The sequence below is a fragment of the Ambystoma mexicanum genome, chromosome 14 (assembly GCF_040938575.1).
Source record: "Ambystoma mexicanum isolate Mex_15411 chromosome 14, UKY_AmexF1_1, whole genome shotgun sequence".
NCBI classification, from domain to species: domain Eukaryota; kingdom Metazoa; phylum Chordata; class Amphibia; order Caudata; family Ambystomatidae; genus Ambystoma; species Ambystoma mexicanum.
Window position 1 is genome coordinate 165,296,103 of NC_090940.1, and position 25,969 is coordinate 165,322,071.

Consider the following 25,969-nt stretch of genomic DNA (forward strand, 5'->3'; position numbering starts at 1 on the left):
AGACCTTATTCAGGAGCAGAATTTAGACATCCTCTTCCTCACAGAAACGTGGATGACGGAAACATCTTATCATGCCTTGCTTCTGGCCACCCCTGATGGATATCTTGCTTTACAAACCAATCGGGAGGAAGGCAGAGGAGGGGGGGGGGGGTTGGCATTATCTATCAGCACAATCTAAAGATTCACACAATTAACAGCTCTTACTTGGATAACGGTGAAGCTTTAATGGTGAAACTTAAGAAAAATCCTGTTTCTTCTATTACCCTCATGTTTTTATACCGCCCCCCCTAGAGCTACTCCTCTATTTGAAGAACAATCATTGGCCACCATAGGAGAGTTATCTACAAATTCTTCTGCTGTTATTATCCTTGGGAACTGTAATCTTTGGTATAACAACCCTACAGATAACAAGGCCAATGATCTTATAATGTCACTGGAATCCATTGGCTTTCAACAACAGATCCAATCCACTACTCATAGTAGCAGTAATATCTTGGAATGGATTGTCACAAAAAAACAAGAAGTAATTGTTTCATCTATAATGGATTGCACTTGGTCAAACCACCACCTTGTAAACTTTGAGTGTCTGACACATCTTCCTCAGATCGAGGGGTTAATTAAAAAAAAAATCGCTCAAGTCCTGGCACAACCAAAAAAACGTGACCAAGGCTGCAAAAAAATCACTCAAGTCCTGGCGCAACCAAACAAAACGTGACCAAGGCTGCATTTAAAGAGCAGGTAACCCCACTCCTTCCCTCTCTTCACTGGCCCCACTTAAACCAGCCAAAATGAAAAAAATCCACCAACCAAAATAAATGGTTTTCAGAGGATATCTTGGCTGCCAGACAGAGTAAACGTAAAGCGGAAAGACGCTAGAGAAAAGTCCCCTCAGCTGAAACAATGCTCAGTTATAAACAAGCTGTTAAACACTATAAAGAATACATTTTAAATGTCAAAGCTACATATATTAATACAAGAATTCATCAAGCAAAGTCCCATTCCAAGGACATTTTTACCATCTTAAAGGATCTAAAAAATGCTCCAGTAAATAGCCAGGAACAAGAAAGTAATGCTTGGTGTCAAGCTGTTCATGAAGCCTTCACCAGCAAAACTGAAAAACATCAACTAGTTATTAAGGAACAATTAAGGATCTTTTCCAAAGATGTTACTGTACCAGACCTATGCCTCAGTCCACTCCATCTCCTCCTGAGACTTTTACCTTTAAAAAAGTCACCGTGACAGAGGTCCTCGAAATCATTCACAAACTTAGACCCTCCTCTTGTAAAGGAGACTAATTTCCAGCTAAATTATTCAAGGATTTCGCTGAGACTTTACCCCCCTGGGTAGTCCACCTTGTAAACCAGTCCTTTGCTGAGTCAACTTGCCCAGTAATATCAAAGAGGCATGGATCACCCCACTTATCAAAAAGGATAATCTTGATCCTTCAGTTCCAGGAAATTTCAGGCCCATCACGAATGTGCCTTTCTTGTTGAAGATAATAGATAAGATTGCCTACCAACAATACCAAAAATTCATAGAAGGAAATGACATACTTGCGGAAGAACAATCAGGATTCCGTGCCAATCACAGCACTGAGACAGTTCTCCTGGATTTACAGGCAAACATTGCATCCAGCACTACTCCTTCTGTTAGAACTCTCTTCGGCGTTCGATCTTATTAATCACGACCTACTTGCAGAAAGACTGATAACAGTTGGTAGATGCTCTCTCGCCGCAGGAGACTGGTTCAAATCTTTCCTATGCCCTAGAATGGCAGCAGTTGTTAAGGGGGACTTTATCTCTCTACAAACTCCTCTGCTATGCGGTGTCCCACAGGGGTCCTGCTTGTCGCCCCTTCTCTTTAACATTTTCTCCAAGCTTTTATGCAATATGCTACAAACCTGGGGTCAAGTTTACAAACTATGCGAATGACACCCAGCTGGTTTCCCCATTATCAGGAGACTATGAAAAAGACACCCAGAGAGTTAGAGAGGTGTTTTCAGCCATACAAAAGTGGATGGCTTCTAACTCCCTGGCCCTTAATGAAACGAAGACAGAACTCATGAAAATGGGTACTCCCCAGAGACTAAAAAGACTAGAGGATCGATAGCAACATTTTTAAATCAATAACAGTATTATTATAGTGTCCAACTGTGTAAAAACGCTGGGCATATTCTTGGATTGTGCCCTATCCTTAAAAGGCACGTGTCATATCTTAAATCTATCTGCGCCTTTCTTACCAGCCTTTTCTGACAAATACGTCCCTACTTATCTTAGCCCAATCTCGCTGTAATTGTAGGGGCAATAATAAACTCCAAACTGGACTACTGCAACAGTCTCATAATGGGCACCGCAAAATTTAACCTAAAAAAATGGAATCCATCCAAAATGGATGGATTCCATTTTGGATGGTTCCAACGTCAGAACGGCCATTTAATGCTCTTAACGTCAGAGCATTAAATGGCCTAGCTGACTCTCCAGAACCTCCACCGCTAGGAGGACCCTTCATTGGCTCCCGGTTGTTCAAAGAATTAAATTCAAGAGCGCAGTAATGATCTTTAAATTTCTTACAGGTGCTGCTCCTAAATCGCTTGCTAGAAAACTAATAAAAGCCCCCATTAGGACAAACTTGTGTTCTAACAACAATTTAGACTTGCTGATACCTCGTCAGTTCTTAAAAAGAATTGGTAACACCAATTTTAACTTCTGGGCACCAACACTCTGGAATTCCCTACCTTTGTCACTCAAGAATTGTGGTGCTATTAACCTGTTTAAAAGGCAGTTGAAGACTTGGCTCTTTGATGATGGGATGGAGTAAGTCCCCGCCTTTCTCTCTGCACTGTCGGTTCTCCTACCTCTCTGCTTACCCCCTTTTCTGTGTTTCATGTCTTTGTTTTTCTGTCAATGTGAGCACTTTGAGGCCTCAGGGCGATTTAGCCCTATACAAAAATTAATATAGATAGATAGATAGATAGATAGATAGATAGATAGATAGATAGATAGATAGATAGATAGATAGATAGATAGATTTATAGTCTTGTCCGGCTCCCTCCATTCCTGTTAGTCCCTTATTCCACCTCTTGCAGATACCGACACACAAACAGATCATGAAAATGGCCAAAGTTGTGCCTTACAATTTAACGGTTCTGTGTCATTTCTTCGACCGATTTTTATTCAATTCGTTTTTGAGGTATATTTTTCAATGAAAAAACTCATCAGATTTAAAAAAAATCTATTGTGAGGGGGGTCCCCCCAAACGCCCATCACGCATTGTTTTTTCTCTATTCTCGACCCCCCACCCCTAATAGTCACTTTCCCACCCCCTACATGTTTCGATGAGTTTTTTCATTGAAAAATGTTTGTAAAAAAATGTCGAAAAAAAGTCTGTCGATGACAGGACGTTGTACCCAACTTAACATAGCATAAGAGGGCAGAGGAAAATGCTTTACCCATGCGCCCGTCGGACAGAGCTCTGCCCCTCCCAAGCGACTCCAGTGGTAAGGAAACGCATGCTGGTTCTGCTGCAGTCAGTCTCCTATAGTAGAATCCCTCTTCCCTGACTGGCTGGTGAGAATATACATCCTCCTGTCAAAACAAGTGCTATGGAGCTGGTGCTACAATAATTAACTTCTCTGCAACAGCCTCAGAAGTCAAAAGCAGGGGCACATGAAGGGGGACCCCATTTTTTGTCCATAAGAAACATTAAATCTACCCCATTTTAAGGGAGGCGTTTTTTTGTCAGCATGAATTGAATCACTTCTAGGAAATCCCAATTATACTGATAAGGCACAATGCGATTGAATTAAGCGCACAGGGTCAAACTGTTTCGTTAAGCGGCGAAGCCGTTATTTTAGCCCGCTTTGCAATCAAGACATTGGTCCACAGACCAACCAAGGTCTAGCCTTTTCACATATATAAGATTTGGTGTTCAATAGCCATGGTACTCTCTGATAGATATAATCAAGAGTGAAGCAGCCTGTCAAGTCACCATATAAATCCTTATAGAAACATGTTAAACCAAAAGAACATGATTATAGCATTATTTTCCAGGCCCTGAACAGAAGACTGCAAGTCCCAGACTGCAATGCAATGCAAGCCTGAACATTCTTCTCTGTTTTACACCACTACAGCTCCAGCACTCAAAGACACACACTAAAATAAATCATGTGATAAGGTCAATGGGCTGTAGTAATTGTTTAGCACACACGTCCAGCTTGTTATTCATGATACCAATAACTTTTGAATAGCCACAAAAGAGCAACACCTTGTTTCTGTGTGCTAAACTAGCAGACAAAGCTTTTAAGAAAGAGTTTTATTTTGTGACTCGCTTTGATTGTCTGGGAGGACGGCGCAGATTTAGTAGGGAACTCTAGTTCCATGTGCAGTCTTTCAATTAGAACTGGTCCCAATACAGGAGCAACCGTCTAATTCACCCACGAGAAAAGAGGGTACTTTTAACAGATGGGAAGTGCTAAAATGTTATGGCCATGCCCTTATTAAAACCACCTAATTTCGGAGTGGGCGGAGCCTACAATGATGCCTTATGGAAATTCAGGACGGAAATAAACGCCCTTAGCACTTAAGGGTCCTGACCATGCAAGGTTGAAAGCAGCCAAACAAAAAGGAATACAACATATTTCTTTTTCTTGTTGCTTGTCCTGTGCCTCTCTGCCCGGCCCATAAGATGCCCCAAACAGCCACCCAAAATATATGTGTGTCACCTAGATAAAAGGTTCAGCATGGGCTGCAGGTATACAGCTGGAGAACCCCCAGTTTTTAAGTTATGCCTTTGAATATTTCCTTCAGAATACCCTAGATGCTTTTTTTTGTGCAGCCTTTTCTGTAACATTGTAACCATTTGTTCTCGCTTAACACTGCTAAAGGCACATTTGGGTCTGCACAGGCTCTCTTTCAAAGTACAGCCCCTCAATGTATCATGGCCCCATTCTTCAGCCACACAAAAGGTGGCAACAATAGACAATTGTAATAATGGTCAGAACTAAAATAACAAACATGATGTAATGCAGTACAAAGGTGATAAACACATCAGTGCACCAAGCAGCATGGAAACAAAACAAGCTCTTAAAAGCGGCATTCAACAACTCTGCCCTCAGCTTAAACAGTTCCACTGGCTTCGAGAAAAGGGCTGCCACTATAACAGAGCTTTCCCCACAATGCACTCCTTCTGCATCATGGAGCAGCTGAGAGCCACATCTCCTAGGAATGTCAAATAGGGAGTTAAGTAGAGAGTTAAAGCTATCTCTAGCCAGACCTAAGAACAACTAGCGGCGTGGGTCTAGAACTTACAGGCCCCCCCCTAAACTTGGGAGCCCCGAGGCATGGGCCTATAGTTCCTTTTCGAGAATACGATCCTGCAAGTGAGAGAGAATAAGAGACAACCAGGCTGAATGGTGAAAATGCCCCCGGGCTCAGATTCAAGGGCATGTCAGAGGGAGTCTGAGGCTGGTATCTTACTGTTCCATGTCCGGCTCCTCGGAACTCGCCCAGTTTCTTCATCAGCTGCTGGCAGTGCTCGTAGTCTTCTCCTACATCGCCAACATTGATCATCACCTCCTGCAGAGAGATACACAAAGCAAGCATTGACACATTGAACAATTTGTGCTATTGCACACATATCTACCAGCGGCCAATCAATTGCCAGCTGGTGCCATTGTATGCCTAGGCACTACCATTGATTTCTCTGGTACCAGATAAGGTGTTCACACCATTTCCAGGTTTTGTTGTCACTATCCAGGTACTCACATCTCTGCCAGGGAGTGCTAGCGAGTGCCAGGTACACATCTACCTGGCTCGGAATCAGTGTGGGTGGAGTAACTGAGCCGTGTATGGCTGCGATGGTCGGCGGGGGTGTCCTGCCTTACTAGCCTAGGATCTGAACTTTTGACCTATTTATAAAGCCGTCACCTTCAAGCTCCTGATCCATCAGCGAATCAACTTGCTAAAAGATACATTTGCTTCCTTTCCTCCTTGGAAGGGATCCAGTAGGTCGGCCCCTCTTGTGTGATGAGTTAGAACATTACTTACGTGTTCTGTATCTCCTGATCAGAACACGTTCTCCTTGGACTTGAGTAGTAAAGCCATGTAGACCCAGTTGTGTTAGTTAATGTGTAATCTATTTTGTTCTAGCTTCCACAAACCACGAACGCGCCCCCTTCACCACCCAACCATATAATGAATTCTGGCATTTCCGCAACTTGGTGACGTGGAACTGAAAAGGCAGCCACGCATGTACAGAGACTGATGTCACCACCATTCACGAAAAGGAACAGACCATTGGGTTATCCGTATTTTAAAGCGAAGATTTGCATTTTCTCAGAGACCAGGCTTTTCCCAGAAACCATCAGGCTTGGCCAATTTGGAGTCGTGCAAATGTCAGTGCTCGGATACATGAGGTCAGAAGATGCCGAAGCCTTAGGAATGTTCCTGTCTGAACGGGCCATCCTGGTAGACATACGTCTATCATCTGCACGATGCAATGGTACCTCTCTCTAGGGAACGCAACTCTACTCTCGATCTCTTGCGTGGGTCAGCCATGATTAATGAAAGTTTTTCAAAGAGCTGCGACAGAGTCTTTGCTCGGCTTACCACACACACTGCATTGAGAGTTAGTTGTAGGCTTCCAAGGGGCTCTTCCATTTAAAGAGATTGTATAAGCCGGTCATCCAAAAAATGGAATGTCGACCACTCAGCCACCCCGGATTCAATCTCATCTCGTATTTAGACTTAATGAAAACTTGCAAGGAAAGCTGAGCCCGGAAAGAAGCATTCAGAGCTGGTCATTGCTTTGGAAACCATGAACCCCAAAACCTTCTGGGACACAGATGGAAGGAAATGTGGAAGTAGGCATCCTGAAATGTACGAACCTACCTCCAGTCTTCATCTCAGTTCAGACAAAGAGATTCTGCACAATGATACTGATTTGGAATATCCCCTTTATCAAATAGTTGTTGTGGTCCTGCAGATCTATGAAGGGTCTCGATAAAGTAACAGAACCCAAAGAGGGGGGCATTAACTTTTAGGTAATGCCCCAGGGACGATAGTTACAAGCCTGAGTGAAGCCCATACAAGGGTTCTATTTCTATGAGCATCCCGATTTGCGAAACAACGTGGAAACCATTTCACAACTCAAGAAAATAAAATATATTTTTTTTAAATGGTCACCACGGATCGGGGAGAAGGGACTACATGTAGCCCCTTCTCCCTTTCCATGGAGGCCAGTTGAAGAAAAGTGAAGGCCAATCAGATCGTTTGATACAATCTGATTGTCCCTTGTCGGATACTAATTTGAGTTTCTTCCTTTTCTGGGTGGGGATTCAGTAGGATTAGGAGCCCCTTCCCTCTTGTCCTATCGGCAGTGTCTCTAAACTTCATTGATCTAGCGTGAAGAGCAAATCGTACTATAGCGTTGGGCAATGGTGCATGCCCAGAAATGTATTGGAAGGACAAGAGACAAGAAAATAAAGAAACTGAAGGGCATAGCTCTTTAGAGCTATTTCCAACAAAACCCATTCAAAGAAGATTGTCTTGTGTACCTGAAAAAACAGAGAGGACTTTATTGAGAGAGCTCCAATCAGCACTCTGGCCACTGAGCATCACTGCAACCACCATATTGAAGCTGAAGAACAAGTGGGGACATTGAACAATGATGGGCCTATCAACAGCCTTCTTCTGCTGAACCTTTCCCCCTTTATCTAATATGGTGGACCAGTAAGCCGTCCTAGTATATTTGGCCAATTGTATGGCAATCTCAGGAACGGTCAACAAATGAATGGATTTATTAGTCACTGATTGCCATTATGGTGTGTTAGGGTGATTTTGGTGACCAAGGCATCAGGTTAAACATGATGTACTCCAATTCATGAGGCATTATGGTGATTAGGGATGCCCAAGTCAACATGGAGGTCTGAGGAATCGGGATCTGCTAAGAAACTTGGGACATTAGAACATGCACAGCTGTTTGGGGGTCAGATAGTATTGGTCCTTTTACACCAGTGGTATTTTGAGTTGGTGTCCTTGACTCCTCTTTGGTGTTCGGCTTGGAGGACAGCTTGCAGATTGTTTTGATAGCAGCAAGCGGACATTTCTTCCCCACACTCCAAGATGTCTGCAACTAAAGTCCTTGAAAATATTCATAACATGGCTACCAGCAGGCTGTTACTTTATTCTTTCCTGGTCCCATATGACGTAGCATTTGCATTCACGTTGTCCTGCCACTACTTTACCAATTCTCATCGTTGTCGCCAGGCTCCTCACTTGTTTGATTCTGTTCATCAGCAGCATGGAACCTAAGCCTGGATTCCTTCAGGATTCTGGGTGTTCTCGCTGTGAGCTATCTTTCCTGTAGATACCCATTCCAGAAGGCATTCTGTTCATCTCAGTTTTGGCACCTAAGAGTTTGGCGTAGACGCGGAGGAGGGACGTCCTTTTCTTCAGGAGGAGGAGGAGGAAGTGAGGCCTGCGCATCCAGACTGTGACAGGGAGAGGGGGCGGAGTCCAGCTGCATGAATCTACCTCCCAGAAAGTGCACGTCACCTGCAGAATGTAACATCTGTCTCCTGACTATGCAGTTTAAACATCTGTCTCGCGGCATTGTCACCGGAGCCAGAGGAGCGTGTTTTACGGCATCATATGTATGCTGATGGTGGCGCTTCACTGCCGCGTCTTCATCAGAGATCTGGGGACACTACTTTCAGGGTTATCCTTTGCTCGCAGAGAACAGTGAAGGGAACATAACTGGCTGTGGTTGAACAGTGGAGAAAAGGAGACTCTTCTATAAGGTAAGGTATTAACAGAACGCCTGCTGTTCACCTATCCAGTGATGATGGGTTCCTCTTGCCAAGGTGATGGGCTAGGTCGCGGACCAGTATTTAAGACCAATGACTGGGCTGGGCATACCACATGAAGATCTAAAGGTGTATTTTCAGGTTGTTTAGCCACAGAGAATGGGATGAATGCACTGCTAACAGAGATGAGGGGTGGGAAGGGAAGCCTAGTGTCTCCTGGAATTTCGGCCGATGCGGGGGAGCAGAATTGGGGGTTACTGATGTGTCTACTGAATACTGAGCCTCTTCAATGGGCTTGTGTGCACGACAGATCAGGGGTCACATATCTCATCCCATACAATCTACTATCACCCCTGCACTAGGCTGGGTTATATTTCTGTTTTAGTGCATTTCCCATGGGGCAGGGCACTACTGCAAACATACGGTTATTTGGCTGTAGAAATGTGGCGTTAACACCCCATTCCAAGGCTGGAACGGGTGGGGTAATGGCCTGGCAGCCTAATTTAATGGCTTGAGCGAAGCGAGGGTTGTTAGCCAGGGCTCTGGGCGGTTACCTCCGTTCCAGCCCTTGGAATGGGTGTTAATGTCATTATCACCTACCCCCCCGGGTTACCTACCGCCTTGGTAACCCGGAGTGCTAAAAATAAAGAATTGTTTCATTCACTGAACGGGACACCATGCGCTTCCTATTCAATGAATGAAAATACTTATCCAAAATGGCTGCTATGGTTGTAGAAGGCGGGGCTCCGTATGGAGCCCCTCTTCTATTACCATGGCGGCAAGAAAAAGGAGGAGGGAAGCTGCTGCGGCGGCAGCTGGTGCCACTGCCACAACAATAAGATAAGTGGGGCAGGAGAGAGGGGTTGGAAAATTAATGAAAAATACAAAACCAGGAGGGTGGGGGGAGGGAGATGGCAGCCTGTGACAGGGTAGCCAGTCTGTGGGTTTTGTGGAACCAGGGCTGAGATCAGAGATTTCAGCCTGTGATCCGCCGAACCTGATTGCCAGTGCCCCCCGCCCCGGGTTCTAATGACCTTTAGAGCTTGCGTGGGTCTGGGTGTCACCGATGAATACTGGGCATAGGTTTGTGCCTATGTCACTATGCCATTTCTCCTCATGCCTGAAGCTAGCTACCATGCAGATGAAAGGTCATGGAGTGGTCCTACTGCAAGTAGGAGAGTGATCATTGGAGTATATGTGGGTTCAATCCCCCAGGTATATTTTACTATGCACCCCATTTACCTGTACTGAGGTTGAGCGCGTAGCATGGAGAAGCTGGAAATTAGCAGCTACAAAAAGGGTATGTCAACTAATCTTACGGCTCTTTTTCAGGGTGTTCTTCTGTTTTTTCTCAGTATGTCTCTATGGATTGCTGCCCTGCTATGAGACCTTTGTCGTATATTCTGTATTAGTTCCCAGCTAGGGACAATCAGATTGTTAAGAATGATTTGATTGGCCCTCCCCTGGTCACTACCAGCGCGACAAATTCTCACCTGTCAATGTTCACCGCTCCATGTCCCTTGGAGTTCCATTGCTTTCTTCGTTAGGCCGCCATGAAAAGGGAGAAGGGACTTCATGTAGTCCCTTCGCTTTCATCCATGACGGCCATTTTCTTTGTTTTCTTTTTGTTACTATGGTTTTAATGCCCGCCATGGAAAGGGAGAAGGCATTACGTGTAGTCCCTTCTCCCCAATCCAATGCAGCCATTATTATAATTGTTTTCTCGAGTTGAGAAAAAGCTTTCATGTTGTTTTGCCACTTGGAAAAAACACTATTAGTACCCCGGCACAACTAATAGTAATAGAACCCTAGGAGGGGGGGCATTACTAGTCAGGTAAGTCCCAGGGCTATGTTAAAGCCCTCGTTTCGCTCAGGTTTGTAACTTTTGCCCCAGGGGCATTACCCAACCGGTAATTCCCCCATCCTCTGGATGGATTGCTCTAGTAGCTTCTTCATAGAAATTAATTCTCCTACTAATGCCCCAGCTGCTGTTGAGCAAACCCTGGAACACAACCTCCCCCGCCCCCAACAAATTCACCTTCTCCCTAATCCAGGCCTCGATCTGGTCCACCTTCTGCAGGAACTCCAGGAAGTCCCGACTGTCCTCCAGCATCTTTCCCCGAGCGGCTACGGCCCATTTCAGCTTCTCCCAGTGCTCCTGCACCGCGCGGCTCTTCCGGCTGATGTCCGCTGTCTTCGGGTGCCGCCCTGCTATCAGCGACTCTGCTTTCTTTACAGGTGGGGAAGGAAACAGAAAGGCACGTTTGTCAGCTTGGGAGAGCAAACCAGGCACATTTCAGAAGAGGAGCAGATTGGGCTACCTGCAGCAAGCCAGGCGGGGTGAAGATGGCAGTGTTTCAACTCATGCCACATTGGCGTCCGCTAGTGCCACTGCGCGCAGATGGCATGGCACAGAAAATAACACTTCTACTCCCAGTTCTATAAAAGGTCTATCATCTTCGCTATTCCCCTTTCCGCGTGCGCCACAATACGCCTAGAGCATACTGTGAACAGGAGCTGTGCACGTGTGGTCGCCGTGAGGTCAAATATTTGGTATATGGGTGACCCCTGCTCCTCATCACAGGCTCTCCTTCTCTACTCTTTTGTTCATTACATCCTCTATCACAGGCTCTCTGCCTTCTCCCACCTCAATCACGGGTCTCTGTAGCTCTACTCTTCTTTATACTACGCCCTCCGTCCACCTCCACCACAAGTCTCTCTAGCTCTACTCTTCTTTATACTCCACCTTTCCCCCACCTCCATCACAGGTCTCTCTAGCTCTACTCTTCTTTATACTCCCCCCTCCCCCCACCTCCATTACAGGTCTCTCTAGCTCTACTCTTCTTTATACTCCACCTTTCCCCCACCTCCATCACAGGTCTCTCTAGCTCTACTCTTCTTTATACTCCACCTTTCCCCCACCTCCATCACAGGTCTCTCTAGCTCTACTCTTCTTTATACTCCACCCTCCCCCCACCTCCATCACAGGTCTATCTAGCTCTACTCTTCTTTATACTCTGTCCTCCCTCCCTCCATCACAGGTCTCTCTAGCTCTACTCTTCTTTATACTCTGCCCCCCTCCCTCCATCACAGGTCTCTCTAGCTCTACTCTTCTTTATACTCTGCCCCCCCTCCCTCCATCACAGGTCTCTGTAGCTCTACTCTTCTTTATACTCCACCTTTCCCCCACCTCCATCACAGGTCTCTCTAGCTCTCCTCTTCTTTATACTCCACCTTTCCCCCACCTCCATCACAGGTCTCTCTAGCTCTCCTCTTCTTTATACTCAGCCCTCGCCCCACCTCCATCACAGGTCTCTCTAGCTCTACTCTTCTTTATACTCAGCCCTCGCCCCACCTCCATCACAGGTCTCTCTAGCTCTACTCTTCTTTATACTCTGTCCTCCCTCCCTCCATCACAGGTCTCTCTAGCTCTACTCTTCTTTATACTCTGCCCCCCCTCCCTCCATCACAGGTCTCTCTAGCTCTACTCTTCTTCATACTCCACCTTTCCCCACCTCCATCACAGGTCTCTCTACCTCTACTCTACTTTATACTCTGCCCCCCCTCCCTCCATCACAGGTCTCTCTAGCTCTACTCTTCTTTATACTCCACCTTTCCCCACCTCCATCACAGGTCTCTCTACCTCTACTCTTCTTTATACTCTGCCCCCCCTCCCTCCATCACAGGTCTCTCTAGCTCTACTCTTCTTTATACTCCACCTTTCCCCACCTCCATCACAGGTCTCTCTACCTCTACTCTTCTTTATACTCTGCCCCCCCTCCCTCCATCACAGGTCTCTCTAGCTCTACTCTTCTTTATACTCCACCTTTCCCCCACCTCCATCACAGGTCTCTCTACCTCTACTCTTCTTTATACTCTGCCCCCCCTCCCTCCATCACAGGTCTCTCTAGCTCTACTCTTCTTTATACTCAGCCCTCGCCCCACCTCCATCACAGGTCTCTCTACCTCTACTCTTCTTTATACTCTGCCCCCCCTCCCTCCATCACAGGTCTCTCTAGCTCTACTCTTCTTTATACTCCACCTTTCCCCCACCTCCATCACAGGTCTCTCTAGCTCTACTCTTCTTTATACTCTGCCCCCCCTCCCTCCATCACAGGTCTCTCTAGCTCTACTCTTCTTTATACTCCACCTTTCCCCCACCTCCATCACAGGTCTCTCTACCTCTACTCTTCTTTATACTCTGCCCCCCCTCCCTCCATCACAGGTCTCTCTAGCTCTACTCTTCTTTATACTCCACCTTTCCCCACCTCCATCACAGGTCTCTCTACCTCTACTCTTCTTTATACTCTGCCCCCCCTCCCTCCATCACAGGTCTCTCTAGCTCTACTCTTCTTTATACTCCACCTTTCCCCCACCTCCATCACAGGTCTCTCTACCTCTACTCTTCTTTATACTCTGCCCCCCCTCCCTCCATCACAGGTCTCTCTAGCTCTACTCTTCTTTATACTCCACCTTTCCCCCACCTCCATCACAGGTCTCTCTACCTCTACTCTTCTTTATACTCTGCCCCCCCTCCCTCCATCACAGGTCTCTCTAGCTCTACTCTTCTTTATACTCTGCCCCCCTCCCTCCATCACAGGTCTCTCTAGCTCTACTCTTCTTTATACTCAGCCCTCGCCCCACCTCCATCACAGGTCTCTCTAGCTCTAATCGTCTTTATACTCTGTCCTCCCCCACCTCCATCACAGGTCTCTCTAGCTCTACTCTTCTTTATACTCAGCCCTCGCCCCACCTCCATCACAGGTCTCTCTAGCTCTAATCGTCTTTATACTCTGTCCTCCCCCACCTCCATCACAGGTCTCTCTAGCTCTACTCTTCGTTATACTCTGCCCTCACCCCACCTCCATCACAGGTCTCTCTAGCTCTACTCTTCTTTATACTCAGCCCTCGCCCCACCTCCATCACAGGTCTCTCTACCTCTACTCTTCTTTATACTCTGCCCCCCCTCCCTCCATCACAGGTCTCTCTAGCTCTACTCTTCTTTATACTCCACCTTTCCCCACCTCCATCACAGGTCTCTCTACCTCTACTCTTCTTTATACTCTGCCCCCCCTCCCTCCATCACAGGTCTCTCTAGCTCTACTCTTCTTTATACTCCACCTTTCCCCCACCTCCATCACAGGTCTCTCTAGCTCTACTCTTCTTTATACTCTGCCCTCCCCCCTCCCTCTATCACAGGTCTCTCTAGCTCTACTCTTCTTTATACTCTGCCCTCCCCCCTCCCTACATCATATGTCTCCCTAGCTGTACTGTTCTTTTCACTCTGCCCACCCCACCACCCCCGAACCCGCATTATAGGCTCTGTAGCCCTACTCTTCGTTTAACCTCCATCCCTCCATCACAGGCTCTTCGTCCCTGTTCTACCTGCCCTACTTTAACATCTCTACCCTCCTCTCCGTGCCTTTATAGGCTCTCAATTCTTCCATCACATGCCCCCTTCCTTATTTTGCCCCCACCATAATACTCCTAGGCTCTCAGGCTCTACACTTCCTTTCACTTTGCACCACACACCAATCATAGGCGGTGTAGTTCACAACCTCCTATCTTTCCATCTCTTTCCTTTATTAAGCGCTCTGTTAATGTACATGTATAAAGATGTGTACACACACACACACACACACACACACACAATTGTACATTGACATCCTCTTTTCTTTGCCTCCATTAATCGCTAGACCACGGGAGAATCAGTCACCTGTTTATATTTAATTTGTTACTTTAATTATTTTTTTTTGCAGCACCTTTTGTCCATTTTGAGGATAAACAGTTCTTTATTAAATTAGTAATTAATAAAAAGAGCTACCCTTTTTTTACCCACACTCTGCATAGCAGGCGTTCTATCTCTAGGCTTGTATTTACCCTGCCCTCCATCAGACACTCTTTTTCATATCTCTCCATCGCAGGCTCCCTATAATGGTCATCTTGTCATACTTCCCCATCAAAGCTCTCCTCTTTTCTTTTCATCACCTCTCTTTTGCAGACTCTCTGCTCTTCTTTTGACCCCCACCCAAGGCTCTCTCCTCTTCTTTTCATTACCCCTCTTTCACAGGCTCTCTACTCTTTTGACCCTGCATCCCCATCACATGGTTTTCTTTCCCTCTCATTTTCATTGCCCCTCTTTCACAGGCACTCTATTCTTCTTTTGGCCCTGCGTCCCCATCAAAAGCTTTATTATTATTATTATTATTATTATTATTATTGTTATTATTATTATTAGTGTATTTATTGGGTGCAGACCTAGCTTTGGGAAGCAACAAAGTGCTTTACAATCATAGGGGGAAGAACATATTGAGGGAACAGAGAAAAAAGGGGCGGGAGTTAACAGGGGAGGGTGGGCAATTGGAAGCATGGGGGAAGAAAGTGGAGAGCATATCACTGAGTGTCAGGTGGGGTGGGGAGTGTAGGGTGTGTGGGCCTATGTGTTAAGGAGGAGCCATTCCTAGAAGAGGGAGGCCTTGAGCTCTTTCCTGAACTGTAGAAGTGATGGGGCAAGTCTGATGTTGACGGGGAGGAGGTTCCAGAGTCTTGGAGCGTAGACAGAGAAGGTCTGTCTTCTGGTTGTTTCCTTCCTGCACTTTTGTGATTCAAGTGTCATATTTCAGGGATACCAAGTTTCTCAGTGGGGTACTTAGGGACTTCAGGATAACAGCCTTGTAGATGATGCAACAGGATTTGGAGATGATACAGGCTTGCAGTGGGAGCCGGTGCAGTTCGATGAGGGTTGGGGTGATGTGGTTGAATTTGTGGAGTCCTTTAATGAGTCTTGCTGCAGCATGTGGGATACATTTCAGGGGTGCCAGAGTTGTCGCCAGAAAGCCATCCAAAAGGGCATTGCCACCATCCAGGTGGGAGAGGACCAAGGCTTGGAAAGTGGATCTGAAGTTGTTTCTGGGATGAAGGGCTTGATTTTCTGCAGGAGAGAGAGTTGGTATCAGGCTATTTGTGTCTTCCTTGGTATGTGCTGTTTGAACATGAGGTGTCTGTCGATGGTGAACCTAAAACTTGTCACAGGGGGCCAGCTGGGGTGTGAATCCTTTGAGGTTCATAGCAGAGAGCCAGGTATGGTTGTCAGGGTGTTCGGTGTTGTTGGTCAGCAGAATGAATTCAGTCTTGGAGGGGTTGAGCTTCAGGTAAGCACTGGACATCCAGGACCAGATCAATGTGAGGCAGGCCTAGAGTCTGTGGATGTCTTCGATGGAGGATATCTTGATGTAGATATGCGTGTCATCTGCATATTGGTGAATGTGGATGTTGTGTGGAGAGAGGAGGTTTCTGAGCAGTTCTGTGTAAAGATTGAAGATCACGGGGGACAGGATGGAACCATACAGGTCTCCACAGGTGATGGGTAGAGTTGGTGATCTGGAAGAATCCATTTGTACAAACTGTAGTTGGTTCACAAGGTAGGGCTTGAACCAATTGAGAACGATCTTGCTGATCCCCATGTGGCAATGTAGATTGTCGGTGAGTGTCTGATGGTTTGCTGTGTCAAATGCGGCAGAGAGGTAAGGGGGAACTAGGAGGCAAGGATGGCCATCATCAAGGATTTTAAGGTCATTATTGATCATCTTGATGGTAGCCGTTTATGTGCTGCATCTGGCTCTGAAGCCAGATTTCTAGGACTAAAGGAGGGTTTTGGCTTTGATTTGTTGGAGGACTTGTGCTGCTGCTGCTTTGTTAAGGATCTTACCTAGAAAGGGAAAATGGGTAATGGGGCCGTAGTTGATGAGATTGTCAGGGCCCAGTGTTGGTTTCTTAAGAAGTGGGAGGATTTGTCCGTTCTTGAGGGTCAAGGGGAAGGTGCATTGTGTTAGGGAACTGTTGATTGTCAAGTAAGGGAGGAGTGCTTAAATTGTAAGGGTCTTGAGTAAGGATGCAGGTAGGATGTAATCCACATACAATGTAGCCTTGAGGGGTGCTAAGGTGGCAGTGAGGTCTACCATAGTAAAAGTATTGAAAATTGCCCTGGTAGTTGTGATTTTGTGAGATGGGATGTGTAGTCTTCTGTCTGTTGTGGCATTGGTGTCTATGTGTTGGTGGATCATGTTGATCTGGTTGATGAATAAAGAGTTGATGGCAGTGGCTTTTTTGATGGAGTGTGCTTTCGGTGTGTTGGGCAGAGGGCTGATACAGTGCTTGATGGCTTTGAAGAAGGCTCTGCTTTCATTGTTGGCAATGGCCCAGTGTTTTGGTAGTAGTTGGCCTTGGCATTGTTGATCAGTTGCCTGCGTGTAGCACAGAGTTCCTTGAGCAGGGCAAGGTCAGATGCGCTGCAGGATTTTTGACAATTCTTTTCTTGTTTTCTGATGGTTCGTTTGTTTAAGTTGAGATCTTGAGTGTACCAGGTTGCTGAAGGTTTAGGCTTGAGGGTGCACCATTTCACTGGTGCATGGTGGTTAATGTTGTTTGTGGGAGTGGTGTTGAGTTCTTGGAGGAGCCGGTTGCAGTCCTGGTTCACGCGAGGTACATCAGCCCATCTGAGGTGGAGTTTGGTGAGGTCCTATGTGAGGGCCTCCACTGGGAAGTTATTGAAAGATCTGAAGGCTTGATTGCTTGGTTTCCAGTGTGTTTGCTTGAGAGGTGTGGTGTGACTAATCTCAAAGGGGATTGCCAGATGGTCCGACAAGTTGAGCGGAATAAGAGAGCTTTGATGACGGGTGAGCAGTGTGGTGATGATGAGGTAGAGGATATTACCTTTCCTGTGAGTTGGTTCTTTCATGTGCTGTGTGAGGTTTAGTGTGTCGAGTAGGCAGTGGAGATCTTTCTTTGTTGGTTTGGCTGCTGGGTTACCAGAGATGTTAAAGTTGCTGAGGAAGGTGTTGGCATGAGTGGGAGATATGGTGGTGATCAAGTCAGTGAAGACTTTAATGAAGGTGATGTTGGGCTTGTGTGGTCTGTAGCTGAGATGAAAAGTGTCTGTGTCCATTGGGGAGAGTGTGAAGTGGCAGAATAGGTTGTTGAAAGAACTAATGGTGGCGAAGTCCAGTTGGGTGCATGGCTAAAATGCCTTGTGAATGATAACAAGGACTCTGTCGATCTTGTTTGGACGGTCTTATTGTAGGATTCTGTAGACGCTGGAGGTGAGGACATCTAGTATGTGGGTGGAGGTGGATGTCATCAAGGTCTCAGCAATGAAGATGGCATCCAAGTCTTGTGTGGTGATGAGGCCAGTGATGTCAGCTGCATGGTTGATTGCTGAGTGGTCATTGGCGAGCATTAGTTTTAGTGTAATGGTGGATGATGGAGTGGTGATCGGGTGTATGGTGACATGGGTGAGGTTGCTGCCTTGCGGTGTCCATAATGTTGCTGGTGAGCGGTGTAGTTGGCAATGAGTGGTGATGGTAAGAATGGGCTGTTGGGAGAGAGGCGTGAATCACATATTCAAGGGAGCTTACTTGATGTTAAGAGGGACAGGGGTTCTGGTCCTGGGTCCTCCCAGTCCGAACAGTTCCAAAAATTGCCCTGTTTGGCTCTCCTTCTCTCTTCTTTTCATTATCCCTCTTTGACAGGCTCTCTTCTCTTTTGGTCATGTGCCCCCATCATAGCCTCTAATCTCTTCTTTTCATTACCCCCATTTCACAGGTTTCATACTCATGTTTTGACCCCCGGCCCCATCACAGGCTCTCCTGCTCTCTTGTTTTTTATCACTCCTCTGTAAAAGGCTCTCTTCTATCTACCCTGCAGCCCACCTCACTGCATTCCCATCACAGAGTCTCTGTCCGTTCCAACTTCAATGTGCAAATGGACACCCCTTGGCATCAGCGTGCTATACCTTAAGATTTTGAGAGGCGAGAAGAGTGTAACAAAAGTACACTTATGTAAAGTTTTGAAATATGTTAGTATTGGGCTAAACAGGTTGCCAACTTCCATATGCCAGTAGATTTATGTGCCATTCTGCATAGATTTGTAAAGGAACATTCAAGAGCTGCACAGTATAGCTTTGCACAGGCACACAAATAGTTGCATAGACAGCAAATGGCAGGTCATGCAGGAGTGGAGTTGGCTCACTGGCGCACTGAACAGCAAAATCCAGCTATGGTTTTAGAATGACCAACGAACATGCAAATCATCTTTATTAAAAGACTTGATATCTTCATTTTCAGGCAGATTCATTGTGGATATTCTGCAGATTTTACTGCATTTTATAATCAGGGTTTCTGGGCACCTTTGGAGGCAGTGGTATTTTTTCTGAAGCTGGATTTGCTACATTTTGGATCTCCAGATGTTTTGGACTACAACTCTCTTCAGTCCTAGCCAGCATAATGGTGAGGGATCATGGGAGTCGTGGTCAAAAACAGCTGGGAGCAGCAGGTTGTAGTCCCCTATTCTAGATGGATGATGAATGAATCGATGAACAGGATGCCGGGTTTAGGCATGAACGGGAGTTAGAGGGTTCAATGACTTGGCATAGGTAGGGAGCCTCTGGATAGAGCTCCTGCTTTACCTGGGTAACATCTGTGATGATCTCCTCGTGGGCCAGGTTCTCCGCCTCAAAGACCTGATGTTTCTGCAGCACTTTGAGCTTTCCCCGCAGGTCGCTAAAGCCCTGCTGGTCCGTGTCCTCCAGCTGCTGCCTGCGCTCCTTGATCCAGTCTTCCACCTGTGTCCAGAAGATCAAGGATAGTTGTTAGCCTGCATCCTCCAAATACCCCAACATCCCACATCGGAACACAAATCTGTGTAAAGCGGGTGTGGGCAGGAGCATCCTCAAAATGATGGACATGTACCCTCCATGCATGTGAATCCTACAGAGGTCCTAATACTGCCCTCCACCCATCGAAGCTATATTCGCATGGGTGGACCACATGACTGTGCATCAAGAAGACATTGGGCCTCATTACGATGTTGGAGGTAGCCTTGCTGGTTTTACCGGCAAGGCTACCCCCAAACTCGCATCCGGCTCCGGCACCCGCAAAAGGGCAATCACCAGGCCATTCCCACCTCGGCAGACCCGGTAATTCCCCTTGTGCGGGTGCCGGAGCCGGGCGTCCCCATTCCCATTTGGGCCCCCATAGGGCTCAATGGGAATGGGGAGGATGGTAGCAGCGGTACCGTTTATACTGGTACCATTGTTACCATCATGTTCTGCTTGTGGGTGCCGGTACGGCCACCTGGTCAGACCAGGTGGCTGCAGGGGCACCCACGAGCAAAACTCCTAGTATGGCGGTACGGTACCAACAGTGCTGGTAGCGATACCGGTGCCGTTGTTGCCTTACCGCCATACTCCTAATGAGGCCCGTCACATGCCTAGTCCTGGTCTTTCTTTTTACAAATCATTGCTATCAAATTCTTAAGTCCAATTTCTTGAACCGAAGGTAACTAAGATTTTAACACCCAGAATGCCTTTGTTTCATATATAGCTGCCCAAGACTGAGAACCTGGTGACGTCGCGGAGACACGGATTCACCTGGTAATCGTCTGTTCACACAGTGCCAAATGTGGCATATGGTGATATATCTGAAAACTATAGAGTGAAAAGCAAGAATTAGGAAGAAAACAAGACTGTTTTCAAGAAGACTGAAATGAAGGATTTCAGAATTATTTAATGAATTCAAAATAATACTCGTTCTTCGCCTGACGAGCCATTACAGAAACGGGAAAGACCACATGCAAATCAGGCTTAGTCCCACCCCTAAAGGGAGTAGTGCAGCCCAAACTGCTAGGTCACATCCCTTCTGCACAAGGCCACAAGCATCCCCACACATGTTTCAGCCTCAAGAGGAAGGCAGCGAGGGGCGATGGCCATACAGCAGCCAGGCTGCTCAGAATACTGGGCTTGTGCCAGTGAACGCAGGCCATGGTGTGAGTAGCCTGATTGCCTGTGCCCCTCACACAGGGTGCTAATGGATGTTAAAAGCAATAAGGCATTTGAAGCATAATGCATTTAAGATTCACCCACAGAACTATTGTAGATATACAAACAATGTATCACCAGCTCATGCATATGATGGGGCAGCACTGCAATGATACCTGGGTACAGGCAATGTCATGTGATGCTTATCCATTCCTGGTCACTTATTGTGTTGCTGCTTTTAGATGACACAGCAATCCAACCATGCCTTTGTGTGTCTAAACTTGAAATCAGTTCTTCATTTGTGGGGGAGCTCGGCATGGCTAAGCCCTCTGACTTATTTCTGAGCAACAGCCCTCATTGTCTCAGACTTGCTTGAATGATGATGTGGTTTGGCAACACGAGTGTGAGTCATGCAGGTGCCATTGTACTAGGCGTCCAGTTTTATGAATGGCAATAGGTTGGAAGGTGACAGTGCGGGGTGCTCGTGCGGGTAATGCCAGCACATGGTTCTAGTCTGCCTACATGGCATGGGTTTTGCTCCAGTTCTGTAATAGCTGACTCGCCCATGTGCTGCGGGCTGGCAGACACACACATTACCAGGTGCAGCTCACTAGTTCAGAGAACAGGCGGATATGCTCATGTGCACTGTGCCAGTAGGTGGCACTGTTCAGTAGCATGTGAAGCACTTTGTTAAACTGGGCACTTTCCCCTTTTTCTTCCGGTATGCAACCAGCAGAGGTAGCACCAAACCATAGGCACGTGCCTGGCTGCCAACTCACAAAGTATTAAACACCAACTGGCGAATGACCGCGATCTGTGCTGCTCATTTGCCTTTGCCATTATTGGGACGGGACAGATGTGTACCTGCAGCTGAGTGACTGTAACCAGCCAACAGTATCACCAAATAGGCAGGACCAGGGAAAAGGCCACAGCCAAGAAGGCGTGCCTCTGCTGAGTACCGGCCAGATAATCAGTTCAGTCATCTATTTTCTATGCATTTGTCCATCAATTTTCTATGGCGTTCATGCACTGCTAGGGGGGCGGACATGGCTGCTAACAGGCAGCCAGCCCACGCCATGGTAGGCCAGAGCGAAGCGAGGCCCTCGGTGAGGGCTGTGGGCCGTTACCAGCCATGCCTGCCACCTCCGCTGGGGCGTGAAAGCCATTTGCACCCGGTTCATCTGTTGTGCGAATGGCTTTCCTTTTTCCCCCTCAGGAGATTAATGCTGCTTGCGCAGCTAATCTCCCACGGGATAAAAAGAAATTTAAAAAAGATGGCCACCGCCAAAGGGAAAAAGGACTAAGGGCCTCATTACACGGATGGCGGTAGGGATTTACTGGTACCGGTAAAATACCGGTACCGGTAAATCCTTACCGCCTTACTACGAGGTCCCTTTGCGGGTTGGGGGATTTAACGCCTGCTTTTTGCAGGCGTTAAAATCCAACCCGCTAAGGGACCTCGGAGCTAATTACGGCACCGCAAAATTGCGGTGCCGTAATTAGCGCCTTCCCCATTCCCATAGAGCCCTATGGGGCAGAAATGGGAATGGGGAAGGGCAATGGTGGAAGGGGGATTTACCGCCCCTCCAACCTTGGAATGGGGCGATAAATCCCCTTTCCGCCAAGGCGGTGCCGGTATTTTACCGGCATTAGCCATGGCGCTAATAGCGCCATGGCTCACCGCCTACCGTGTAATGAGGCCCTAAGTCTCATTTCCATTTCTAAGGTGGGTGGAGCGGGCGGTCCGGCGGACTTACCCATTCAATAGCCTCAATAATGCACTTTATAAACACACTTTATAGATGTATAGGTCTATCCGACACGCCAGCTACCACTATGACTAAATGTCAATCATTGGCCACTAACAACGTCACTAATATAGTCTCATTGAAAATAATGGGTGCTGAACAAGTGGTTGTAAGCCAGCCAGAACTGTTGGAAAGGACACACAAATATGCATTTGGGCTCATTTGCATATCCACAATCCCTTGCTGTTGTGGCTCCGAACTGGAGGTGAGCTTCTACCTGTTGGCTGCACTTATGAGTACCCGCACTTTCCACCCGTTTGCTGCACTCTTGTTTTTTCCTTTGTCCCGCACTTCTCCATCCTCCCCCACCCTCTGCACTTTTCCCCTACCCCCTTCCCTGCACTTGCACGATCTGAATGACACAAGGCCTAGTAAGACCATTGGTTTGTCCTCCCTCTGTCTCCCCCTCCTAGTCTTGTCGTGCCTAGAAACACTTGTACAGGCGTGTCATAAATGCCATATCATATTCACACCCGGGGCTCACCCAAGATATATGAAGAGATAAAAGTATTTTTCTTTCAGTGCAGAAGGGCTCTGTGCGCATTGCGTGTGCCCAATCGCCTCCACAAAAAAAAGAAAAACAAAGATGGCAGCTGCCATAGTAACTAGAAACAAAACCAAGTCCCTTTTCTATTTATTTGATGGCCCGATTTGGGAAGGAGTGCTGCGGACGGACTAGGATGCGCCGCCCCAGGGAAGCAGGTAAGTGCGTTGGGTGGAGAGAAAGTGGGGTGGAATGTCATGGGGACCTAGGGGCCGGGGGACAGGTGAAGGGGAGGGGCTTGAGGTGAAGGAATAATGGCATCACCTGGGAATAGAATGCTCAGGTGGCAGTGAAAATGTTGCGGACACTGGCAGTTTCTGCCCGTATCCCAAGCCACCAGATTGGCTGAGCGCCCTTCCCACGAGTTCAAATGTACATTTTATTTCTGTCAATCTTCCATGGTGACCCTGGGCACAACCAAAACTGCTAAAATGGCCAAACATGATCTAATCCGAGCCAGGTTTATCCAAGAGTTAGTCTATGACTTTTTTCCTTTTTCGTCTCATGCATGCTCACTGCTTTGTTCAGCTTTGTAATAGAAAACCTCTAACCCAATTGTTGCATATACTGAGTTCAAACGTTTCTTATTTTAAGATACAATGGGCCTCATTACGACCCAGGCGTTAACCATGTCGCTATTAGCGCCATGGTTGATGCCGGTACCTTACCGATTCCGCTATGGTGAATGGCGGAATTACCGCCCCATTCCAAGGTTGGCGGGGCAGTAATTCCCCATTCACCATTGGCCCTTCCCCAATCCCATTTTTGCCCCCAGAGGGCTCAATGGAAACGGGGAAGGCGGTAATTACGGTACCGCAAATTGTAGTACCGTAATTACCTCCAAGGTCCCTTTGCGGGTCCCATCCTTAACGGCTGGTAAAACCAGCCGTTAAGGGAGGACCCGCAAAGGGACCTCGGAATTGGGCAGTAAGGGATTACCGGCACCAGTGCCCTTACCGGTACCGGTAATCCCTTACCGCCCGGGTCGTAATGAGGCCCAATAAACCAGTTTCAGCATCCCAGGAGTGGAAGGATTCAAGCTTCTGATCTATGTATGTGAATAGGACCAGAGCACATGATGCTCCTGAGTAAAAGGGACTCTTTAACATACATCAGCAAATCCGTGTCCCCAAGACCAGAAAACAAATACTTTTCTCAATACCTCGACCACATTCTGGTTAAAAAGCGCCAGAAGTCGGGCTACGTCGAGTGCCTTCCACCGGGCGTTCGCAAGCTCCTTGATCCGCTTCCTCCTCTCCAGTAAGGAGTTCAGCTTTTGCTGGACCTCCATGTTCTCTCGACTTCTGTCCTCCTTGCTCTGCAGTTTTGCTGCCTGCTCCTGCAACGACGCCATCTGCAAGGAACACAAGCACACAGTCAGCACTCCGCCATCAGACAGTACCCTAGAATGATAATCAGAGGCCTAGGATGACACTGCACTAGGACTAGAGTCCAACCGGCTCCTCTATGCGCTGCATAACATTTGCAGTTATGGTCTGGTAAACAATGAGGCGATATGCCTCTCGGTGGCGGGCCCACCCTGTGGGTAACGGCCCACCACCCTTGTTAAGCGACCCTTAACGAGGGTGGCGGGCCGTTACCCACAGGGTGTCACCTCTACCGAGTGGCATATCGCTATTAGCACCTGTGTTTAAATGGAAATTATTTTCGTCCCGTTCACGGAGAGAAAATACTCTACCAACATGGCCGGCATGGAAAAGGAAGGCCTGGCTCCGTATGGAGCCCCTATTCCATTTTCATGGTGTGGACGGGAGTAGCAACAGCAGTGGCGGGGTGCTCGCCACCGCAGCAAACAGGTAAGTGGGATTGGGGGAGGGATTTTTTGAAAAAGCGGGGTCGGCTGGAGAGAAGATGGCGGTTGGGAGAGCCAGCCATCAGGCAGCATAGAACGCGTGCTTTCACTGGTAGTGTCAGCCCACCCTTCTAGCCACCTGATTGACTGCCCCTCGCCCAGAGTGCTAATGTGAGAGAACATACTAGAACAGCACACGCATCTGGCTTTTGAGAGCCTCAACCATCAGAGAGGTGCAGGTAGGTGAGAGCGCAGCCTATTAATCTGGCACCCAGAGAGGTGCAGGTGAGAGTGCAGGTGAGAGTGCAGCCTGTTAATCTGGCAACCAGAGAGGTGCAGGTGAGAACGCAGCCTGTAAATCTGGCACCCAGGGAGGTGCACCTGTGAGCACAGCCTGTTAATCCAGAACCCAGAGAGGTGCATTCATGATTAGTTCATCCTGTTAATTTGGCACTCAGGAGGGTGCATGTGCAGGTGGTGTCTGTTAATCGGGCATCTAGAGAGGTGCAGATCTAAGTGCAGGCATCGAATGCAAGGCTATAATGAGGGAAGCTTTACATTCTGTTTAAGAAGTCCAAAATGTGTTTTTTCGGTTTTTAATCCTGGCATGCAATTGTTGGAATGCATGTATAGTACCCTTTATATTCCAAGGCAAGACATTTATGGTTAGTTCCCATTTTTAAATTGTATGGCCTTTGATCAGCCAGCAAAGCTGCTTTCGTACATCCTGACACTGGTATTTCTTCTGCACAGTTTGCAGTCTTAAACTCGGTTATGGTCATCTGCTTTTATACTGCGCCAAATCACCACTGTAGTAGTCTCAGATCATCAAGGCTTCTCTGTGGAGTGTTGTAATATGCCCGCGCCAGGAGTATCCAGAAATGAGTGAGGGGGAAGCTAAGGGCAAAGCAGGAAAGAAATGCTACAAACACAGAGAGGGAGTGATGCTGCGGGCTAAGAAGGTTTTGGAATAGCCTGGGTGCATGCCATTCCTGCGAGGTGGACCACAGGTCCGCGAAAGGAGGAGTCAGATGTGTTCTAATGTTGTGATAATTGGGGTGTGTTTCCAAGGCTGATTTGGAGAAATGTAAGTTAGTATGCAATGTAATGTTGGGTGCATGAGGGGCTCGAGAGTGCGCTCGGGCAATTCTGAAAACTTGACGGATTACTTGCCTCTATACGTTGTTCC

At 47.2% G+C, this 25,969-nt stretch overlaps 1 protein-coding gene across 3 annotated transcripts in view; it reads right to left on the reverse strand.

Annotated features, from left to right (window-relative positions):
• SPTBN5 (spectrin beta, non-erythrocytic 5) overlaps positions 1-25,969 on the reverse strand; it is a 1,050,196-nt gene that overhangs the window by 373,786 nt on the left and 650,441 nt on the right. For all 3 annotated transcript variants that reach the window (XR_011283950.1, XM_069638812.1, XM_069638811.1), the window contains exons 33-36: positions 24,130-24,321; positions 19,266-19,421; positions 10,842-11,033; positions 5,475-5,573 (exon numbers count right to left, since the gene is read on the reverse strand). Coding sequence is in view for 2 of the 3 variants with exons in the window: in XM_069638812.1 (XP_069494913.1) it covers positions 5,475-5,573; positions 10,842-11,033; positions 19,266-19,421; positions 24,130-24,321 (639 nt within the window). In the remaining variant the exon portion in view is untranslated. The remainder of the gene's footprint in view (positions 1-5,474; positions 5,574-10,841; positions 11,034-19,265; positions 19,422-24,129; positions 24,322-25,969) is intronic.